The following is a 21,562-nucleotide window of genomic DNA, read 5'->3' as shown; positions in this document are numbered from 1 at the left end:
GCTGGCTGGGGTTGATGGGAGTTGTAGTTTAAAAAAAGTAACTTTTCCAAGCTCTGCCCTTCCCATAGGTTGGGAGATCAGCAGTGGCAGAGCGGGCCCATCTAAGCCAGACAGTGCATGTAGTCGGATAGCATCTGCATATGTTCAGAGTGGGCCATTTTATAACCATGTTTAAGGTATTGATGTGCAGCACATTTCGTAGGCCAGATGCTCTCATTCAGAAGGGTCTGCTCCCCATTCAGTCCTGCTCCCCATTCAGTGTCTTCAGCCCATGCTGGTCCTCTACCTGCTGACACTAAGTACAGGAGCAATTGAACCACATGCAAGTCCTGGCCATGCACTCAGCATGAGAGGGTTCCCAGTTCTGAGTGGAAGAGGAAAGATGTCTGCAGAACTCTCAGGTCTCATCTGCACCTTACCTTTAAAGCACTATCATACCTCTTTAAACAGCCGTGGCTTCCCCCAAATAATCCTGGGAACTGTAGTTTGTTAAGGAGACTCAGGTTAGGAGGTGCCTATTCGCTTCACAGAGCTGCAGTTCTCAAGTTCCATGGGAAGAGAGGTTAACGGTTAAACCACTGTGAAAGGAATAGGCATCTCCTAACAACTCTCAACACCCTTAACAAACTACAGTTCCCAGGATACTTTGGGAGAAAGTGGCATCATAGTGCTTTAAATTGAAGGTGTGGATGTTGCCTCAGTTGCTGCAGAAAGCCAGCAATTTCAGCATGCAGAAGTAGGCTGTACATTACAAAATCTTGGCTCTGTGATGGAAGTGGGGTCTCCTCTCCTGTTCCCCAGTAGTTCTGTGCTCCAATCAGCCATCTCTATATGTCTCTCATTCCATCTCTCTCTGTCTTGCAGGACTTCCTGGGACAGGCCTACGTGGCACTGGGCGAGATAATTGGCTCCCAAAGAGGTCGCCTGGAGCGGCCCCTCATGTGAGTCAAGGAGCGGGAGGTCTGGCAGGGTTAAAGGAGAAGCCTGGCAGATATTCTTGGAGAGAAGTCTTTGCGCCAAGGCTGTGGGTGCATTGGCTAAGAGTGCTGAAAACGAGAGCGTACTAACCCTGACTTTCAGAAGGAAGAGTTTGGAGGGTATAGATAAAACATCCTGCCATTGTTTATGTCAGCCTTGCTGACTGCCTATCCTCTGCTCAAATGATCTGCCCCTCTTCCCTCCCTCCCTCCCTCCCCGAGATGGGCAGCTGCCATATCTCTTCACCACTGAAACACAGCACAGAGCTACTATGGTTGGTCTCACAGTTGGTCTTTTAAAAACAGAAAGCCTAGAGGGAACAAGGGTGGGTAGCTGTCATAGCCATACCAGCCTGGGAGAAGTTGAGCACAGGGATGAATTTCCCACCATTTGCTTCATGTGGACCTAGGATTGGTAGAAATCCCCATGCTACCCTTGGGTCCATGCAGCTGTTGGTCTTTGCCAGTCTTCCCCAACTTGGTGCCCTCCAGATGTTTTGGACTCCCATCATCCCTGGCCATTGGCCATGCCAACTGGAGCTGCTGGGAGAGACCAAAATATCTGAAGGGCACCAAGTTGGGAAAGGCTGGTGTTTATTTTGCCTTAAAGGACCAATAGCCTTTAGTGCAGAAGGCAGGCTGAAGGTCTATTGCTCACACACTTATGGAAACCGCTTACCATTGGCCAATCTCACATACCAGCAATAAGCATGTGTAGGGATGCCAAAACTGCATGGGTCTTTTCCCACCTGATCTTTGCTCTCCCTTCTGGCTGGGCAATAATTAGTAGAGGAAAAACTCACACAAGTGAGCCTTTCTTCCAAAGTGAATGAGAGTTATTTTTCTTCTAACTTTAAAAGCCACTGGTGATTTATTTGTTTATTTTGCCAAGACAGTGATGGATAACCTGTGGCCCACCAGCTAGCTGTTGGACTCTTAACTCCCATCAGCCCCAGCCAGCATGGCCAATGGTTAAGGATGATGGGAGCTGTAGTACAATAACTGGAAGGCCACAGGTTCCCCATCCCAGCTTTAAAACATGGAGCTTCTACAGCACTGATGGGCCTTGAACATGCCTTGAATTATGAACCTTTTGGCTTTGATGTAATATAAAATAGTGAACGTTTGATATTCCCAAAGATAATGAAAAAGAAAATATTAATAAAGGCCTTTCCTTTCTACAGTGTTGTAGCTTTTACTTCTTAAAGTTAATGGAAACTTCTCAACAAGCTGAAAAGGGCACCTTCATTCAGCTTTGAATCGTGTGTGCATTTTTAGTGAAGTAATTGATTAATTTGTTCAAAGCAACCTAGCTAATTGATTTATTAAGATATTTAATTGATTGGCAGCTCAGTAAAGAGTAGAATCCAGCTCCCTGGGGGGGCCTGGCAGCCAAGCATACAGAAAGATACTTTCATCTCAATGCTGTAGATAACAGTAGCGGCTGATGGCTCAATGTCAGTGGGGCAGTGGAATGTGCTCCAGGTTTAGGAGCTATCAAAGGGGCTTCAGCTGGAGCGGATCCCATTGCCCCACTGATATGGAGCCAAGAGCTGCCACTGCCAACAGCCTTCCATGCGGGCTGCAGCATCAGAATGGCCAGCATCAGAATGAAGGTTTGGATGGGAAGTGTTAAGGTTGGAGATGTTCCAAAGTGAAGCCTATTGCTTTGATACAGCTTGCTCTGAATGCCTCCTGCATCATTGCAAGGGTCTGCTGGAACCCTCTTGACTTTTTCAGCTGGCAGTAAGGGCAAGCAGGGGTCATTGGTGCCTGTCACTCCTTCCATCGCTAATTCTTTTTGACAGGGCATGCCTGTCACTGATGCCCATCTCCCAAATGCACAAACTCAGAATGGATATTCACTAATAGGCAAAAAACCTTGCGGTTTCAGAACGTACCTATAGCCCACAGCTATTCTATCAAACTTTAAAAAGCAGGGAGCAGGAGACCTGAACTCCTCTCTGAGATATTGTACTGCCCTACAAATTGGTCAAAATGCAAACACCATTTGGGTTGGTCTTTCACAGTCCAATCTACTTCCTGTGTAGCTTGGAAGAATTTGGTAACATGTGCCTCTGAGCATATGGTGAGTGGTGGCAACACCTGCCATCTCCAAAGATAGAGAACTATATTTCTGTATGTTTGCTGGTGTTCTTCTTACTTTGCTTCTTTCCTGTGTTATTAATGTTTCTACAGAGAATCCACACTAGAAAATTTTATTTCCCTCATTATTCATCCCAGAAATCTCTGTCAAATTTATTTTTATTAATTTCAAAGCCTTTTTATTGGTCAGTGTCATATGATGGTGAAGACAGCCTTTTGTGTTTCAAACTGGAGGTTATGTTCTATTTCTATTTTGGGTGCATTAACAGTGGAATCTGGACCTGCAGTTTGATGTAGAATCAGACTGATTACAATATGTTGCTACTTCAGCAATGACTCTAGCTGTTGGAAAAAAGAGGATGCATGTTTTCAGCCTGCTATGTTTAAACCACTTCATTTAAGGCAAGGTGGGCACAGTCAATTAAAAACATAGAGCACACCTGGCATTTTGCTAGAATATATTTCACCTCCCACTGTTTTATCTTGTGCAAATTGAGACACTCCTGAGGTCCACTGGAGACTATTCTGCAGAAGTCAGTGCCATTATTCCACAAGTGTGTCTGGCGTATTTTTAGTATAGATTTTGCAAACAGTTGCTGTACTTCACATATTCACAGAAACAGAAACAAAAGAAAATGATTTCCTATTGGAAACTTCACTAAAATTGCAAAGGAAATCAGACATATTCAAAGTGACCATCTGAACTATATCAACTGTCTTAATAATGTTGCTTCCTCCCTGCTCAAACAAGATCAGCACAACACATGTCTTCTTTCTATCATTTGGGCTGATAGCAGGTGTTGCCACCACTCACCATATGCTCAGAGGCACATGTTACCAAATTCTTCCAAGCTACACAGGAAGTGGATTGGACTGTGAAAGACCAACCCAAATGGTGTTTGCATTTTGACCAATTTGTAGGGCAGTCCAATATCTCAGAGAGGAGTTCAGGTCTCCTGCTCCCCTGGTACATTCACTATAGCTGCCCAGTTTCCCTGCTTTTTAAAGTTTGATAGAATAGCTGTGGGCTATAGGCACGTTCTGAAACCGCAAGGTTTTTTGCCTGTTAGTGAATTTCCCTGCTTTTTAACCCGGGAGGTAAGAAATGGGATCCTGTGCAAGTTTGCTGAGAATGGATTGATCATTTGCATGCTTATTGAGTTCAATGGGATTTACTCCCCTGCAATCATGCTTAGGATAGGTGAAGCTGACCACAGAGGATGGGGAGGGGAGGAGGGGGAGGAGGAGGAGGGAGGGGAGGAAATGCAGAGGGGAGGACTGGGAGGGGAGCAGGCAGGATGGAGAGGGGAGGAGAAGGACAGGTTTGATCATTTTCATGTTTATTAAATTCAGTGCGATTTACTCCCGTGCAATCATGCTTAGGATAAGTAAAACTGATGGGGGGGAGGGCTGGAGTGGGCAGGGCAGGAGGAAGGGAGAGGAGAGGAGAGGGGAAAAGCAGGTCTGATCATTTGCATGCTTATTTTCAATGGGATTTACTCCTATGCAATCTTGGTTAGGATAGGAAAAACTGACCATGGGGGAGGAGGAGGGGGAGTGGAAAGGAGCGTATTGGAGGGGAGCAAAGGAAGGGGGAGGGCAGGTTTGATCATTTGCATGCTTATAGAGTTCAATGGTATTTACTTACGTGCAATAATGTTTAAGATAGGTAAAACTGACCATGGGGAGGAGGAAGGGGAGGGGGAGGGGAGGAGGGGGAAGGGGAAAGAGGGGATTGGAAGGGGATGCGGAGGGAGGGGCGAAGGAAGGGAGGAAGGGGCAAGAGGGGGGATAGGAGGGAGGAGAAGGGAGGGTGGGTTTGATCGTTTGCATATTTTTTGAATTAAATGGGATTTATTTCTATGCAATCATGTTTGAAAATGGAAATGGACTGCCTTCAAGCCAATCCCCACCTATGGCGACCCTTTGAATAGGGTTTTCATGGTAAACGGTATTCAGAGGTGATTTCACCATTGCCTTCCTCTGAGGCTGAGAGGCAGTGACTGGTCCAAGGTCACCCAGTCAGGTTCATGGCTGTGTGGGGATTCGAACCCTGGTGTCCCAGGTCATAGTCCAGCACTGACCCAGGGAAGGGGCAGGGAGTGGGAGGGGAGGAGATTGGGTGGGTGGGCACTGGGCAGAAGGGGAGCCCCTTTCCTTTCCAAAAGGAAAACATTGTAAACAGAATCATTCTTTTTCAGGCTTTCCCCCACCTTTTTATTCTACAGCAGACACATGTAGCCTCCCACCCAAATTTAAACCAAAGCTTTCCCTGGCCACATCCACACCAGGCCTTTATTTCACTTTGGACAGTCATGGCTTCTCTCAAAGAATCCTGGGAAGTGTAGTTAGTGAAGGGTGCTGAGAGTTGCTAGGAGACGCCCTGTTCCCCTCACAGACCTTCAATCAGAGTGGCTGACTGTTAAACCATTCTCTCAGGGGAACAGGAGTCTCTTAGCACCCTTCACAAACTACACTTCCCAGGATTCTTTGAGGGAAGCCATGACTGTCTCACACGAAATCAAAGTCTGGTGTGGGTGTGGCCCCCTGATTAGCTAAACTCAGCAGCTGTGAGGCTTTTAGAACTCTGACAGTTGGTTCTTACTGAGCATGCTCCGCGTTATCATTGGGTTCCAGCCAAAATTTATTAAATTAATTAAAAATCAGCCAGGCATTTTTTCAACTTTTCAACTGCAGAAGATGAAGGTCAGAGTATGGGGCAAGGTCAGTATTAGGATTACAGGTACTCTGTGAATCTGGCTGATTTTTAATGAATTTCAACAGATTATGAGAACTCTCAGAGAAAAAAGTCCAAAAGGGCTCTGAGGGTTTTTTCTCTCTTTTTACACTTTGAACTGTCTATTCTCTGTGACTGTTTTGTGTATCGCCATGAAAATTGACAGGGTTGTTAAGCAAGCGTTTCTGAGTTCAGGACTATATGTTTTGTAAAGTTTTGTTTTGAAATGAGATTATGGGAAGCCTCAGAATGGCATGGGGGGTATTTTCAATTAAACATTGCGGAATGTGAAAAATCCCCGCTGGCTATAGTATACAGCCACTCTCATGGCTGTATAATGATGCTGCCACCACACCGATTATAATCAATTTGCCATGTTGCAAAGGGAAATAGGGACTTCTCACCCCCCAAAGATTTAGTGATTTGGGGCTAACAGACTTGTCAGTGGAGGCTGACCTTCCCGTCAAGAATCTCTGGGGTGTGGGGATGGTGATTATATGGCAGTCTGTGAAAGGTAGGAGGCTTTAAGAAAGGCTGTGAGTGAAGCATGATACTCCGGTTGCCAGTAGGTGGTGATAATAGGGCCTTTCCTTGGCCTTGCTTTGCTATTAAACCCAAGGTGGAGGAGGAAACAAGGGCTGTTACTGTCCCATAATATCCATCCCCTATCTCTGCTTTACTCCCATAGCCACTTTAACTCCTCCAAGCAAGGGGTCTTGATCCCACAGATTTACTCCAGGGATAGGGAACCTGTGGCCCTCCAAATGTTGAACTCCCAACAGCTCCAACCAGAATGACCAATGGTCAAGGGTGATGGGAGTCAAACAACATCTGAAGGGCCACAGGTTCCGCATCCTAGGTTTATGCCATAGGGATGTGTGGGTTGGTGGGTGGGGTGAATCAAAGCGACTCTCCATATCATGCTACCCAAGTGGCAGATTTCAGCTAGGCACCATGAGTTCTGTGTCACTCTAATCTTTCTTTACCTCTGCCTCTTCAAAAAGTTCAGGGGAGCTTTGGCTTGACTGTCCAGAAACTGCAATGGTTGTTCATTGCTGTTCTAAACTAAAGCAATGCATGCTGGGAGTTGTCTGACAGAGTGGCGAGGAGTTCTATACTGGCCCCTAGCCGGGGGGGGGTGTAGGAGGGCTGCCCCCCCTAAAGTTTTTCTGGGTCCCCTATATATGTTTTTTGCAAAAAAATAATTACATTTATTACAGAGAAAAATGTTCTGCCTCCCTACTTTTTGGGGTTCCCACCCCCCTGGGCTTTTAGGCTGGCTACAGACCTGGTTCTAAATTTGCAATTGTTCTTCTTTCTCTTGTGCTATACAAGCTGTACCATTACTTTATGTGAATTAGTTACATCTTGGCACCTCATTAAGAGCCTGTCTTTCCTTTTAGTTGAGGTGATGATAGGGTGGTAGAATACAGAATTACAGAGTGGTAAAAGTCTCGGTGATCATGGGCAGAAAATGGATCACCTCCATATTGTTGCTCTCCTTCAGGAATGAGGAACCCGTGGCCCTCCAGAAGTGATTGGACTCCAACTCCCATTGGCCTCAGCCAGCATGGCCAATGGTCAGGGATGATGGGAGATGTAGTCCAACACTATGGAGGACCACAGGTTCCCCACCGTTGTTGTGCTAAAGAAGAGGCGCCTAAGTTGTTGCTGAAAAGCCCTTGTGTTTATTGGTGGTTCCTGGCCAACAGGGTATAAATTTGAACTTTCTCCACTATACTTCTCCAGTCCAACCACCTTCAGTGCTACCACACCAGGGTCAGCAGAACTGACCCTTTCTCTCTGTATATGTTTCTCTTTCTTTAGCGGGGTCCCAGGGAAAAAGTGTGGCACCATTGTGCTGTCTGCCGAGGAACTCAGCAACTGTCGGGTGAGTTGTCTGTTCTCTACCTCCCATGTGTTCACCCCAAGGGGAAAGGGCTTGCAGGACTGGGACCTGGGTTCAAGAGACAGGAATAAGGAGAGGCCACCTCTGAAGGGAGTAGAAAAAGAGGAAGGCCAAATAAGAGATGGATTGATTCCATAAAGGCAGCCACAGACCTGAACTTACAAGATCTGAGCAGGGTGGTTCATGACAGATGCTCTTGGAGGTCGCTGATTCATAGGGTCGCCATAAGTCGTAGTCGACTTGAAGGCACATAACAACAACAACAAACCTCTGAAGGAAGGATCAGCTTGAGGCTTGCTCTGCCATCTCCAATGGGAGGAAAACAGGACGCTGCCTCATACTGGCTCAGACTGTTGGTCCAGTTAGCTCAGTATTGTCTATTTGGAGTGGCAGCGGCTCTACAAGGTCGTAGGCAGAAGTCTTTTCCCCATCACCTGCTCCTTTTAACTGGAGATACTGAGGATTGACCTTAGAACACAAGATCCTTTTTCCTGGAGATGCAAGGGACTGGGTCTTTCTGCATGGAAAACACACTTAATTAGTAGTTCATGTGAAATGGAGTAAGATTTGAACTTTCCCCCATGTGCTCCTGTCCAGTCACCACTGAGCTGTAATTCTGCCCCAGTAAAATTATCTGATCAAATTTCAGCCTGGTTTTCAAGAAGGTTTCCATTCATCTGGAAGAGAGTGAGAAGGAAAGGAGAGGGGACAAAACACTTCCTCCTCATATACCTGTAGCTGTGGGGGATGTTGAATCAAGCTGGGAAACATCCAGATTAAGGCTTCCCCTACGAGTGTTGACCTATAGAAAGAGTATAGGGAGGGGCTAAGAACATAAAAAGAGCCTGCTGGATCAGGCCAATGGCCTGGCTGTGCAAGCAGAGCAGAGCCAAAATGTCTCATAGCCATTAATAGCCTTATCCATGAATCTGTCTAATCCTCTTTTAAACCTATCCAAGTTGGAGATTATCACTGCCTCCTGTGGGAGAAAATTCCATCGTTTAACTATGTGCTGCATGAAGAAGTATTTTCTTTTGCCTGTCCTGAATCTTCCAGTGCTCATCTCGTTGTCCACAAGTTCTAAGAATATAAGAATGGGCCAATGACCCATCTAGTCCAGCATCGTGTTTGCATAGTGGCCAACCAGATGCCTCTGGGAAGCCTGCAACCAGGACTGGAGTGCAAGAGCACTCTCCCCTCCTGCCATTTCCAGCAAATGGTATTCAGAAGCATCCTGCCTCTGACCGTGGAACATAAGAACATAAGAAGAGCCTGCTGGATCAGGCCAGTGGCCCATCTAGTCCAGCATCCTGTTCTCACAGTGGCCAACCAGGTGCCTGGGGGAAGCCCGCAAGCAGAACCCGAGTGCAAGAACACTCTCCCCTCCTGAGGCTTCCGGCAACTGGTTTTCAGAAGCATGCTGCCTCTGACTAGGGTGGCACAGCACAGCCATCATGGCTAGTAGCCATTGATAGCCCTGTCCTCCATGAATTTGTCTAATCTTCTTTTAAAGCCATCCAAGCTGGTGGCCATTACTGCAGAGCACAGCTATCATGGCTAGTGGTGAGTGGGCTTGCGTGTTCCAATGAACCCTATGAGTGATGCTGTCGGGAGTTATGTACTCCCAGCAGGGTCACCCATGGCGGTAAGGTCAAGGGAGAGGAACCAGACAAAGAATGACCCAAGAATGTCCTCAACGGCAGAACAGGCATAGGATAACAATGTGTATGTTACAACGGCTCTGAAGGCGGATGAAGGTTGCAACAGATAAAAGACTTCCAATTGTCGTGGTACCCATGCCATTGGATCAAAGTCTTTTTCTGTCAAGATTGTGTGTTAATCATTGTACGCCGATCTCCCCACATAAAACCAATTCATGCACAGGCGTCTTCCAACCTTCTTATCTTGGAAGACAATCTTACCCGGCCATGAGTGATCGCCAATGAATGAATGGTATGAGAGAGGGAGGAAAGCGTTTCTCTGTCCACATTCTCAATGCCATGCATAATTTTATACACTTCTTTCATGTCACCTCTGACTCGCCTTTTCTCTAGACTAAAAAGCCCCAAATGCCGCCACCTTTCCTCATAGGGGAATTGCTCCATCCTCTTGATCATTTTGGTTGCCATTTACTGAAACTTTTCCAACTCTACAATATCTTTTCTGAGGCTAGAGTTCAATGGCGGAGGTCGTGATTTGCATGCAGAAAGACCGAGGTTAATTCCCTCCATCACCACTTCAAAAGGATCTTGTATTGCATGGCTGGGAAAGACTTTTTTCCGCCTGAGGCTCTCTGGAGAGCTCTTGCCAACCAGAAAGACAGACAAATGTTCTGACTCTGTGTAATGCAGATTCATATGAACAGGAGAAAGGTTGCCTCAGCTAAATCAGCGGGCCCACAGTCCGTAGATTGTACTAGCACGTCTGAATGGATAGGGATCCGCACAGTCCTCGTGGGGATTTGTGGGTGTGATGCACACCTGGTACCCATCTTTTTTCAGTAGTTGCTGTATTAATAAGAACCTAGTGTAATCGCTCCACTGACAACACTTTGGAAGCAAGCCTGCAGAGAAGCAGGCAGATGTTACACCCAAATGTGTTTGCCATTGGTACTTCCCAAAAGAACTGAAGGTTTTCCATACTCTATACTGAAATTGTTTGTTTGTTTGTTTGATAGGGTCATGGGTTTCAGCTATAAACAAGAAACTAGGTATATCAGAATTTATCCAATTCTGGTAAAATGTCACATTTCAGACTCATTGACTTGAATGGATTTGCTAATGGGCAACCATAAAACTCAGCTAAGTGTAGGTTTGAAGTGGATGTTGGTTCTCAGTTGCATTGCACCAACAAGCAGGTTTGGGTCTGCAAGCCACATAGATAGGACATAGCCTAGGACAGGGGTTCCCAAACTGTGGTCTGTGGATCACCAGTGGTCCGTGAGCTTCATTCTGGTGGTCCACAGCATGTCTGCATTAAATATTCACATGATATATAATTGTATTTTATTGCTCCTTTTATTTCTGACATAGTATTTTATTGTATTACAATTTGAATTCTGTGGAATGCAAATTGTAATGAAATATAAGAAAGAAAAGAAGCAAGTAAAAATCATACAGCATCTAGCACAGCACATTGCACCTGCTACAATGGGCAGAAAATTCATTAAGTGGTCTGGCAAGACCATTAGCAACTTTCAAGCAGTCCATGGGGGGCTTTTGTTCAGGAACCACTGGCCAAGGAAATATACGTAAGCCATTCTGAATTCCTTGGAGGATGAGTAAGATGTAATTACGCCAGTAAGGGTGGAATCCTCTACATTAGAGGTAGGGAACCTCAGCTCCAGGGGCCAAATACGGCCCTCGAGGCACCTCTACATTGCCCTTGGGACTCTCCTCAGGCCATGCCACTTACCAGCCAGGCTTCATGCCCTCCTTGACTGGAATGTGCCCTTGGATTCTGATCATGAGTCTTGGTTGCCTGGATGGAGGATAAGAGAGGGGTGTATGACCGTGTGTAGAAAGGAGCCTACTGTTCAAAGGTAAATTTTACATTCCTTGCTGTTGCCTACTTTTGCCTCTGGCCCTGTCCACTACTGAGAAGATGGCCCAAAAAAGGATTGCGGTCCCCAGGCTAAACAAGGTTCCCCATCGCTGCTACGCATATTGATCTGTGTCTCATTGAATTCAACGGGACTTTCTTCAGAGGAGACATATAGGATTGCATTGTAAATCAAATATGGTCATTTTGTATTTAGATGGCTCTTTAAATGCCAACTGCTGAGTACATTTCAATTAAGGGTAGCCAACGTGGTGCCTTCCAGATGCTGTGGACTACAACTCCCATCGTCCCTAATCACATCGAGAGAGCCACAGGTTTCCTCTTTCTGTATGAAAGGATCCTTTTCCCAATGGGCAGAGATGACTGGGGAAGTGACAATTGAAGTAGGGTCTGAACACTTAAAAACACAATCTGAACTAAATCCTGTGTCTATGTGACCTTATGGTTATTCTCAGCTGGTGATTCACTAGCCAGTGGTGGCCAAGCAGTTCTCTGGCCCCAGGGACACAAAGTGGAATTAAAATAAGGGCGGTTGGTTGCTCCTTGTCAGTGGGGCAGCGGAATCAGCTCTGGGTTTTAGGCTGAACTATCAAGGAGCTGTCCAAGATGCAACCTTCTGTCTAAAATCCAGAACAAATTTCACTGCCCCACTGACATGAAAAGAAACTGGAATCCAGGCTTCTGCAGGCATCTGATGACTGACCCATCCCACATTAGTGGTGTCCTACCACACCTAATAATATCACATTCCATTCCCCTCCCACTCTCTCATTCCTTGATTAGTTCAGGCCATAAAACTTTCTTTAGTTCTGCTTTTCTGTACCACATCAGCTTCTTCTACCCCTGGCTGTTTACACTACAAACACTATGTCCTGACACTAAGTCCATGCTGATGACTCCTGACATATCTCTCTCACTCCTATCTTCCCATACTGTTCTCACGAGCACCTCCAAACTTCTACTGCTATACCCAGTGGAGACTGGCCCATTAGGGCAAAGAGGGAACTGCCCCACCAATCATAGTCTGCTCCCAGCCAGTCCCCACTTGCTTGCCTGCCTCCCTCCTTACTTACAACCAGTCCAGAGGGTGGCCCTGGCTGTCAGTTTCCTCCTCCTTGAGAACAGTGTTGCCCTCGGTAGGGAGGAGGGTGGGGACCTAATGAGAATTAATTGATTCTGCTGCCTATCATTGGCTCTGGCTCCAGCTACTGTTGACCTTCTGCTTTACGCCCCATCAGTCCCCAATGGACAACAGCCACCAGGGCCGGCACCAGACATGTTGGGGCCCTTGGGCACCAGCTTGCCCCAGGCCCTGGTGCCTGTCTCTTGCAGTGAGAGAGCTTCTTCCGCCTGCCCATTCGCTGGCTCTGTCTCTCCTGTCTTTTGCAGCTGCGCGGGCTGCTACGCACACGCATCGCTGCCATCAACCAGGATGGCGGCGGAGACTTGAGCCCCTTAGGGAAACCTCGGCCACCAACTTGGTTAATGGCAGTCCTGTGCACGCAGCCCGCGCAACCACAAGAGACAGGAGAAACGGGTAGGTGGAGCCAGCGAACAGGTGGGTGGAAGAAGCGCCCTCCCTGCGATCTGCAGCAGCTACTCTGCCACAGATTGTGGAAAAGGAGTGCTACTCCTCCCCCACCCTATTGAGAGACCTCTCAGGGGCCCCTGTGGCTCCAGGGGCCCTTGGCCAGGGCCCAACCTGGCTGCCCTTTGGGACAGCCCTGACAGCCACCATTGGCTGTACTTATTATTCTTGACAGTGTCTTCGCCACAACTTTCCCTCGATCTGATACAGCCTTTTCCCTTCCAGGACATTGTTACCATGCAGCTGTGTGCCAACAAGCTCGACAAGAAGGATTTCTTCGGCAAATCCGACCCCTTCCTTGTTTTCTACCGCAGCAACGAGGATGGCACGTACGCAAGAGATCCCTGGCATCCAGCTTAACTGTAACATTTATGGCAATCCATTCCTTGATCCACACTAGCATTCAAGAGTGCTCCAGGCTGAGCATAGACTAATCCACCCCAGGACTTCCAGTAGGCAGACAACGGGAAAGAGAATTCTGGAAGGAAGAGCTGTAGTCTCCATGTAGCTATAAGCAAGCAAGGAGCTCTAAAATCAATCTGTTGTCTAATAAGCATAATCTGAGTTCAGGTTCTTATTTCTTAGAGTCCCAAGTCTCTGAACACACTGCTTATCAGGCACATTGGCATTCTTGCTCATGCTCTCATGGCATGTAGCTGCCTTGACAGGGTCATTGGGTCACTGTCATTCACAGACACCAACAAATTTGCTAGGAAACTGCTTCCATAAAGAACCAGTGGGCTGCTCAGTTCTTCCTTACTTGATAAATATTTTCTCCATCTTCTGATTAAAGGATACTGGAGGGTTCTGCTGAAATACAGTCTTGGGCTCCATGGCTTTGACACCTGGTAGGCGGCAATTTCTCCCATGCCAGTGTTTTCACAGAAAAGACAGCCGCTCAACCAGGCTGCAATGGGCAAATGCGGTCATTCTGTTAGGCAAAATATAGGCATTTTCAAAGGTTCTCACATCTGGGAATATGGTCACTGCTCCTCTGTCATGTGAAGAGTCAATAGCCACCATACTGTGTCAGTGGAAGCTGGTCCATTACGACAAATAAGGCACTATCCCACCAACTTCTGTGTGCCCTCAGTCAGCCCTCACCTGCCCTACCATACATTTAAAGCACATCCAACACATGTTTAAAGCACATGACCTCCCCCAAAGAATAATGGGAACTGTAGTTTGTTAAGGATGCTAGGAATTCATAGCTGTGTGAGGGGAAAATCACAGTCCCCAGGATTGTTTGGGGCAGTCATGTGCTTTAAATGTGCATTGGATGTACTTTAAATGTATGATGTGGATCTGCAACCACCAGGGGTGACACTATCTATTAGGGTGAATTGGGCACTGCCTCAACAACCTCAGTCTGCCCTTGGCCAGCCCCCACCTGCCTGCCTTCTTTCTTATGATCAGTCCAGACAGTGGCTCTGGCTATCAGCTTTCTCCTCCTTAATCTCAGTGTTGCCCTTTGTAGAACTCAGCAGGGAGGAGGAGGAGGGCAAAGCTAGAATTAGTTGGCTTTGCCCGTTATTGGCTCTGGCTCCACCTATTGTTTGCCTTCTGCCTTATACTCTACTGGTCTCAATGGGTGCCAGCCATCACTGTGTGTTGTGTGATACCGAGGACTTTAAAGGAGTAGGGAGCAAGTAGGCCTAAGCCAGGCTAACTTGGTTGGAGGCTGAAGTTTGTGTCTACCTTTCCCCCCTTCCCCGATCCAGGTCCTCATGCTGCACCACACACCTTTTCCCCTCCAGTTCTGTCCCGCTTGCCCTTTGCAAAGGTCAGCAAATATTTTCAAAGTCATATAATGTAAATAAATTAACCCATTTGAACCACCTTTTCTATTTGTATTCAGAGTGGGTAAAGAGCTGTCAAGGTGATGGGGGCAGGATTCATTTGCCATGAATTCTTTGGGTGAAATGGGATTTTTTAAATTTGGATTACTAATGCCATGGGTGGGCATATTTTCTATGCTACTGTTCATTTAAATAATACCAGAGTGGCTTGATTTATCTATAGCAGGGATAGCCAATGTGGTGTCTTCCAGATGCTGAACTTCAACTCCCATCAGCCCCAGCCTGCATGGCCACTGGTCCAGGATGATGGGAGTTGTAATCCAATAATGTCTGGAGGGCACCATGTTGGCTATTGTGACGATCCCACCTTTGACTCCACCTGTCAGGTTCCCACCTGCTTGTGGTTACAGCCTTTTCACTGGGCACCACCTCAGGACACCACCAGTCAGGACCGTCATTTTTATTTTTTCTCACTCCGCTCTAGCACAAATCTCACAAGATCCCACTGCTAGGCAGCACCACCAGCCACTCCCTGTAAACAATACTGCTAGAGACTTCTCCTTGTCTCCCTATGGCTTATTGTTACTTTGTGTCTGGGTGCCCTTGCTGTCCACAACCCCCCTGTATCTTTGTCTATAAAGCATACAATCCTGGGTTGCTCTGGATACTTGATGATGTTACAATATCTCCCTTCACCGCTGCCACCATTAGATACAGTTTCCCTTCAGCCTTGGTAATTACCCTGCCCTCCCTTCTGGTCTGTGTATTCCCAGCCAAGGATCAGGCTTTTGGTAAACCAACAAAAGTATTTATTTGATAACACCAGGAAATAACAAGATTACTTTAGGAATGTTTAACAAGTGTATGGTTTCATATAGTGTCACTCTTATGTTTCCAGCTATATATATTCTGTCCAAATATCAGCCTAATAGAATCCAAACCTCCCTCAGAACTCTGTCAACTCAATCCCAACTGCCTCCCACTTCAACTCCTTTCCAATCACTCTCCTCTCAACTCCCCCCACCAAACAGAACCCTGAACCATCTGTCATCCTCTCATTTATACCTTCAGCCACTCAAACGCTCAGCCAATCATCATACAGCATTCTCCAGCATTCTAACCCTTGTACTCCCCCCTCTAACTCAATCCACTTACCATATATACCTTAATAAACCTGCACTTACCATATTTACAGTCATAAAAATACAGGGGCATCACAGCTATCCCTGACCTAGAGTGAAAGAGTCTGACCTTGTGTATGTGACAAAGGCTGCTGGTGAACACAGCAAGGGGAAGAGGTAGGAAAGGCCATAGTGGTTGCTTAGCAACTGTAGCACTAACCATAGAAGTGGTTGTGGAGTAAGTTCCACCCATTGTTCTCTCAATCCCAAAGAGCTTCTTTCCAATCCTCCTCAAGAAATGGCCAAATGGCCACCAGGAAGTTTCAGTCAAATGACAGTGAGGATTTGCGTCACATCCATACCATACATTTAAAGCACATTTATAGCATATGGCTTCCCCCAAAGAATCCTAGAAACTGTAGTTTTACCCTCACAGAGTTACCATTCTCAGCACCCTTAACAAACTACAGCTCTCAGGATTCTTTGGGGGAAGCCAAGTGCTTTAAATGTGGTTTAAATGTATGGTGCGGATAGACACTTGGGCCACCAGATGCGACACTGGGTTCCTAATGCAGGCTTAGCAGAAAGGAAAAAAATTAGATCTGCAGCTAAACTGAGTGTGCTGAAATGTTCCCTTCTCCTTTGATGTAGCTAAAAGCACAGGATCCTTGTTTCTATGAGGAAAGCCAGATGTTGCTGTTTCCCCCTAGGTATTGTACAACCTGCCCAAGTCATCACCCTAAACATCCATATACCTCACCATTTTGTTGGCCTTTCACTAGTTGGGTTGTGACTAACACCACAACCAACAGTCACTCCTGTTCTCTTGTGCCCTTTGCTATGACCCCTTTCTGGTTCCAGGTTCACCATTTGCCACAAGACAGAGGTAGTAAAGAACAATCTGAACCCAGTATGGCAGCCATTCTCCATCCCTGTGCGTGCCCTGTGCAATGGGGACTACGACAGGTCAGAGTTTATATGTTTGACTACAGAGGTTAGGTTGCATTATGGAGGAAGGGCCCCTATGGGGAAGGGCTGTAGCTCAGTGGTAGAACAATTGCTTTGCATGCAGAATATCCCAGGTCCAACCCCTGGCATCTCCATGTAGGGAAGGGAGAGACCCCTGCCTGAAATCCTGAAGAACTGCTGCCAGTCAGTGTAGACAATACTGAGCTAGATGGACCAAAGGAACTTCAGGCAGCTTTCTATGCATGGTTATCAGGACTAACTCCAAGGCTGGGCATTTTTGAGGGCCTCAAGACTGGCAAATGGCTCACTGCTCCAGCAGCACTGCCATTTCCTCATGTTACACATAGCATCAAAATAGCTCAGAGGCTGCTGTGGGAGAGAATTCTCATGCATTGGCCCTGGAAGTAATTTATCTCAGCCTTGGTTTGTTACTTATATTACAGGACAGTGAAAATCGACGTATATGACTGGGACCGTGATGGCAGGTGAGGTGGTGGTTCTGCCTAGTCTAGGACGTTCTCTTGTTTTGTGGAAGAACCAATTTACATATTGCACAGAATGGTGGGACCTCCTCTAATAGTGCCTGCTTAAGTTGCCAAATTATGTCAGGCAAAAACAACTGTGCCAGCGTCATTGAAGGGGTTATTAAAGGAGCTGGCATAGGCTGAGGAGAGAGCTGGGGTGGAGAGACGGGGGGGGGCATACCGCCCATGGGCTTCCGTCGTTCCCTCATCCTCCGATCTGCTGTTGTCCGGCTGCTCCAGTAGATGGCGCTGGACTGCAGGCTCTATCGAACACGTCTCTTGAGTGCCACTCAAGATGGCTGCCACATCCTTTTTGGCGGGAAAAATCATTAGGGAGCTGGAAGAGGCAGTAGGCGGTGGTGAAAGGCTCACTTCGCACAGTAGGCCTCCGCCCCGATTAGAGCTGTGCTGCGATGTAGCAGCGAAATTCATGCTCTGACGTGAGGCTTCTTGCCTATGCTCCCTGGCCGGACGTTGCACGTCCGCTGGAGCTGTTGCCGTCATGCCCAATATCTGCAGGGAACTGACCGCAGCAGGAGCTGGGTGCTGCCCTGGTTTTTTGTGTCCCTTCTTGTTCTGGGATTGTGGGACAGACGGCGGCCGGGAACTGACTGCAGCAGGAGCTGAGTGCTGCCCTGACCCCTTATGGCCTTGCAGGGATCCGACCACAGTAGCCACTGTGTGCTGCCCTGTTCCTCTAAGGGTTTTTGTCCTGGCGGTCTGAGAAGACAGCAGTGCTTCCATATCTCAGCCAGGAGAGAAAGAATAGGTACGAAAAGAGGAAGAGAAAGATAATAAGAAGTATAGAAAAGAATGAAGGAAAATAGAGGAGCCGTAGGCTGATAGTCTACAGAAGTGAGAGAAAAACAGCCAAAGGTTGTTGCCCGAGCTGAGACAGGAACAGAACTGAGATGGTAGAATTAAGAACACAAGAGGAGTCATGCTGGATCAGGCCAATGGCTCATCTAGTCCAGCATCCTGTGCTCACAGTGGCCAATCAAGGGTCAATTCTGGACAGCACCTGTTCAGAATATTGGGGGACGGTCATAGATTTGAGTGCTCCTCTGTATAAAAAGCTCCCTAAATGTAGTAAACTAGTTAATCTGAATGAAGATAATACTAAACCTTTATCCATGATTGGTGGTGTTTTTAATGTGGGGAAGTATTCTAAAATGTGATGCAACATACACCCACACCCCTCTTCTGCAGTCTGAGATCATAAAGTTCTACCACGTCATTCTGTGTAATGGAAAGTTCAGCTTGCAGGCTCTGTTATAAGTAGACTAGATTTAGATTCTGGAAACATCGTTCAGAATCTAGAAGGAATTCTTCCAGATGAATTAACGGTCTTTCCCAGCCTTTGGGTCCCCAGATGGTGCTGGACTACAACTCCCATCAGCCCCAGCCAGCATGGCCAGTGGTCAGGAATTATGGGAACTGTGGTCAAGCAACACCTGGGGACCCAAAGGTTGGGAAAGGCTGAACAAAAGTGTTGGTTAATTAACTTCTGAAAGCTTTCAGTCCTGATCTAAATACTCTACATCAGTATCATACTGAGAAAAGGGAAAGTACACTCAGGTCTCTGTCACCAGCCATTCTGGCCTCTTCTGTTGGCCAGGTTATCAAGGGCCAGTGGGAGGTTGCAGCCCCTGCCTCCAAAGAAGAACATCATGACAAGGTGGAGGCCAGCCTGGGCATATCCACCCATTAGCCAAAAAAAGAGAATGTGAATGCTCAGCTCTGACTGCCAGTTGCCCTGAAGAGAAGCACACTCAGTTCCCTGGCTAATAAATGGGGCCCAAGGGCCACTGGTTTATCTATACAGTATATGTGTGTATTATTACAATCTGCTATTGGTCACTTTGAGGATCATTTTCAAAACAGGATATAAATATATGCAATTTTTACAGTGCACTTTCATGCACATTTTGAAAGTAAGTCCCATTGAGTTCAATGGGCTTTACTCCTGAGTACACCTATATAGGATTGCACTGTAGGCTATGATCAGTCTTCACCAACCTGGTGCCCTCCAAATGTTTTGGACTACAACTGCCATCAGCCTCAGCCAGCGTACCACATGCTGTTTGGGGCTGACGGGAGTTGTAGCCCAAAACATTTGGAGGGCACCAAGTTGGCGAAGGCTGGGTTTAATCATAAGAATAGCAAATACAGGAACAGGAAGAAAACCAAAACTTTGTTTTCAAAGTTATTTAATTGACGTTTTCTATTGAACTGAGGCTGGAAGTGGCAAGGATGATTTGGCCAGGGCTCTAGGAGGATCAGCCCAGGGCACGTGAGCAAGGGCACATATACGACATTATTTACAAATGGGCACACAGCCTAAAAGATTTACAAGCCAGTGAGGAAAGTACTGTATGAATGGTATAAATGAGTAACAGAACATTTCAGAGAACCTCCAGTATGCTCTCGGGCCAGATAGGCAAAGTTACCCTGAAGCAACACGGGAATCTACCTCTATGTTAAGGTTCCTTGAGGGCATCTTCTGCTTCTGTTTGGAGGAATGTTTTAATATGTCCCCTTCCCCACTTTCAGGTCCTTTCCAGACATTGTATATTAAAGTGCTTTAAGCACTACAGTTTGTACAGCCATTTAAAAATCACAGTGTGTTAGCACACCCTTTGTTTCTTTCTAAGGCCAGATCCATGCATTAAAAAGGTAGAAGAGTGAACTGTGCCACTTCTGACTGCAGGCAGGAGATGCCATTTCTGATCCTTCCCCAAGCAAAAGAAGTCTGCAAGTGGGGGATAGAATAACGGAAAGAGAGAGGTTTTAGCTCAGCGAGTTCCTGGCTGTGATTCATTTTCTACTTACAGGTTTTTGGTTTTGTTTCCAGTGTAGGAGAGTATTCAAGAATGGTGTTCCCACCTACAGCCTGAATTTTTACCGTCTCAATCTGTTGCAGCCTTTGCAAACCTGGTGCTCTCTAGGTGTTTTAGATGTTGGCTGGGACTGATGGGAATTGTAGTCCAAAACATCTGGAGGTCACCTTGTTGGCCAAGGCTGTTCTATTGCATATGTAGATCCAACTATAGAGCAAGGGTATAGAACGTGTGGCCTGCCAGATGTTGTTCGATGCCAACTGTCATCCGCCCCAGCCAGCATGGCCTTGCTGGTTGGGGCTCATGGGAATTGTAGTCCAGCAACATCTGGATGGCCATAGGTACACCACTCTACTAAGAGAATCTGGTAAACTGGAGTAGATGGAGTAGTTAATTCTCTTGGGAAGTGGGAACTAGATGCTTGACCCCCTGGAGTTTTCCTTCTGAAAGCTCCTACTGTTAAAGATACAGTATTTTAAAAAATAGATTAGCACTGACATGAGTGTAAACCTAAGTCAATGCCAGCACTGAATGGCTAAACTGCTTCTTCCTCTTTGGCCTTACAGCCATGATTTTATCGGGGAGTTTGCCACAAGCTACAGAGAGCTCTCTCGTGCTCAGAGCCAGTTCACAGTCTATGAGGTAAGGTTTTCTCAATTGAAACATTGAATATCGAGTAACGCTATCTTCTTGCATAGCTCAAACTGTAATTTGAAATAATAGGTTGTGTTTCCAGCATTGAATTGTATGGATGTACATAATCTCAGACTCCTGAGAGCTGTGATGGTTGGGTTTTTTTGACAATATCATGTAGGGTTGCCAGGTTCAATCCCTGAGACTGATCCTGTATCTTTAGGAGAAGAGAAAGTCAGCCAAGGGCAGGTGTTCTTGCAACCCTGTAATGGGAAAAATCACAAGGTGGAATTCTCCCTTCCCTCTGCACAACTTTTAAAGATACAGAAGTCCTCTTGGTTGCCAGGCCCAGCCTCCAAGAGGTCTTCTGTATCTTTAAAAGTCAGACCATTGGTCCATCAATCTAGCTCAGTATTGTCTACATTGACAGGCAGTGGCTCTCCAGGGTTTAAGGAAGGGGACATCAACAGCATTACATGGGGATCTCAGGGATTGAACCTGGGACCTTCTGCATGCAAAGCAGGTGCTCTACTGTACTGAGCCACATCTCTACCCTTATTGATTTCTTTTTCTGGCCAGTCACATCCCAGTTATTACTCCCCAGCCATTGCTTATTGGCTGCCAATACCTCAAGAGACCCATTATTCCTCCCCGCTGCCTCACCTGTTTTTGCTGTTTTGTATTTAGGACATCCTATGTAATCTTCCCTGGGTGATGCTGTTTCAATAAGCGATTATTACTACTTTGGGTGACGTTGCACAGTTTGCATCTGCAGTTTAATCAAATCCAGCATCACTG

The 21,562-nt window shown here is 46.6% G+C and overlaps 1 protein-coding gene across 1 annotated transcript in view; it reads left to right on the top strand.

Annotated features, from left to right (window-relative positions):
- CPNE9 (copine family member 9) overlaps positions 1 to 21,562 on the top strand; it is a 76,010-nt gene that overhangs the window by 40,220 nt on the left and 14,228 nt on the right. Inside the window, exons 6-11 of the mRNA XM_061622096.1 lie at positions 865 to 941; positions 7,648 to 7,711; positions 13,104 to 13,207; positions 16,660 to 16,764; positions 17,211 to 17,252; positions 20,698 to 20,773. Coding sequence (XP_061478080.1) covers positions 865 to 941; positions 7,648 to 7,711; positions 13,104 to 13,207; positions 16,660 to 16,764; positions 17,211 to 17,252; positions 20,698 to 20,773 — 468 coding nt within the window. The remainder of the gene's footprint in view (positions 1 to 864; positions 942 to 7,647; positions 7,712 to 13,103; positions 13,208 to 16,659; positions 16,765 to 17,210; positions 17,253 to 20,697; positions 20,774 to 21,562) is intronic.

Source organism: Rhineura floridana, chromosome 3 (genome assembly GCF_030035675.1).
Source record: "Rhineura floridana isolate rRhiFlo1 chromosome 3, rRhiFlo1.hap2, whole genome shotgun sequence".
In the NCBI taxonomy this organism is placed as follows: Eukaryota; Metazoa; Chordata; class Lepidosauria; order Squamata; family Rhineuridae; genus Rhineura; species Rhineura floridana.
This window is presented reverse-complemented; position numbering and strand designations above follow the sequence as displayed.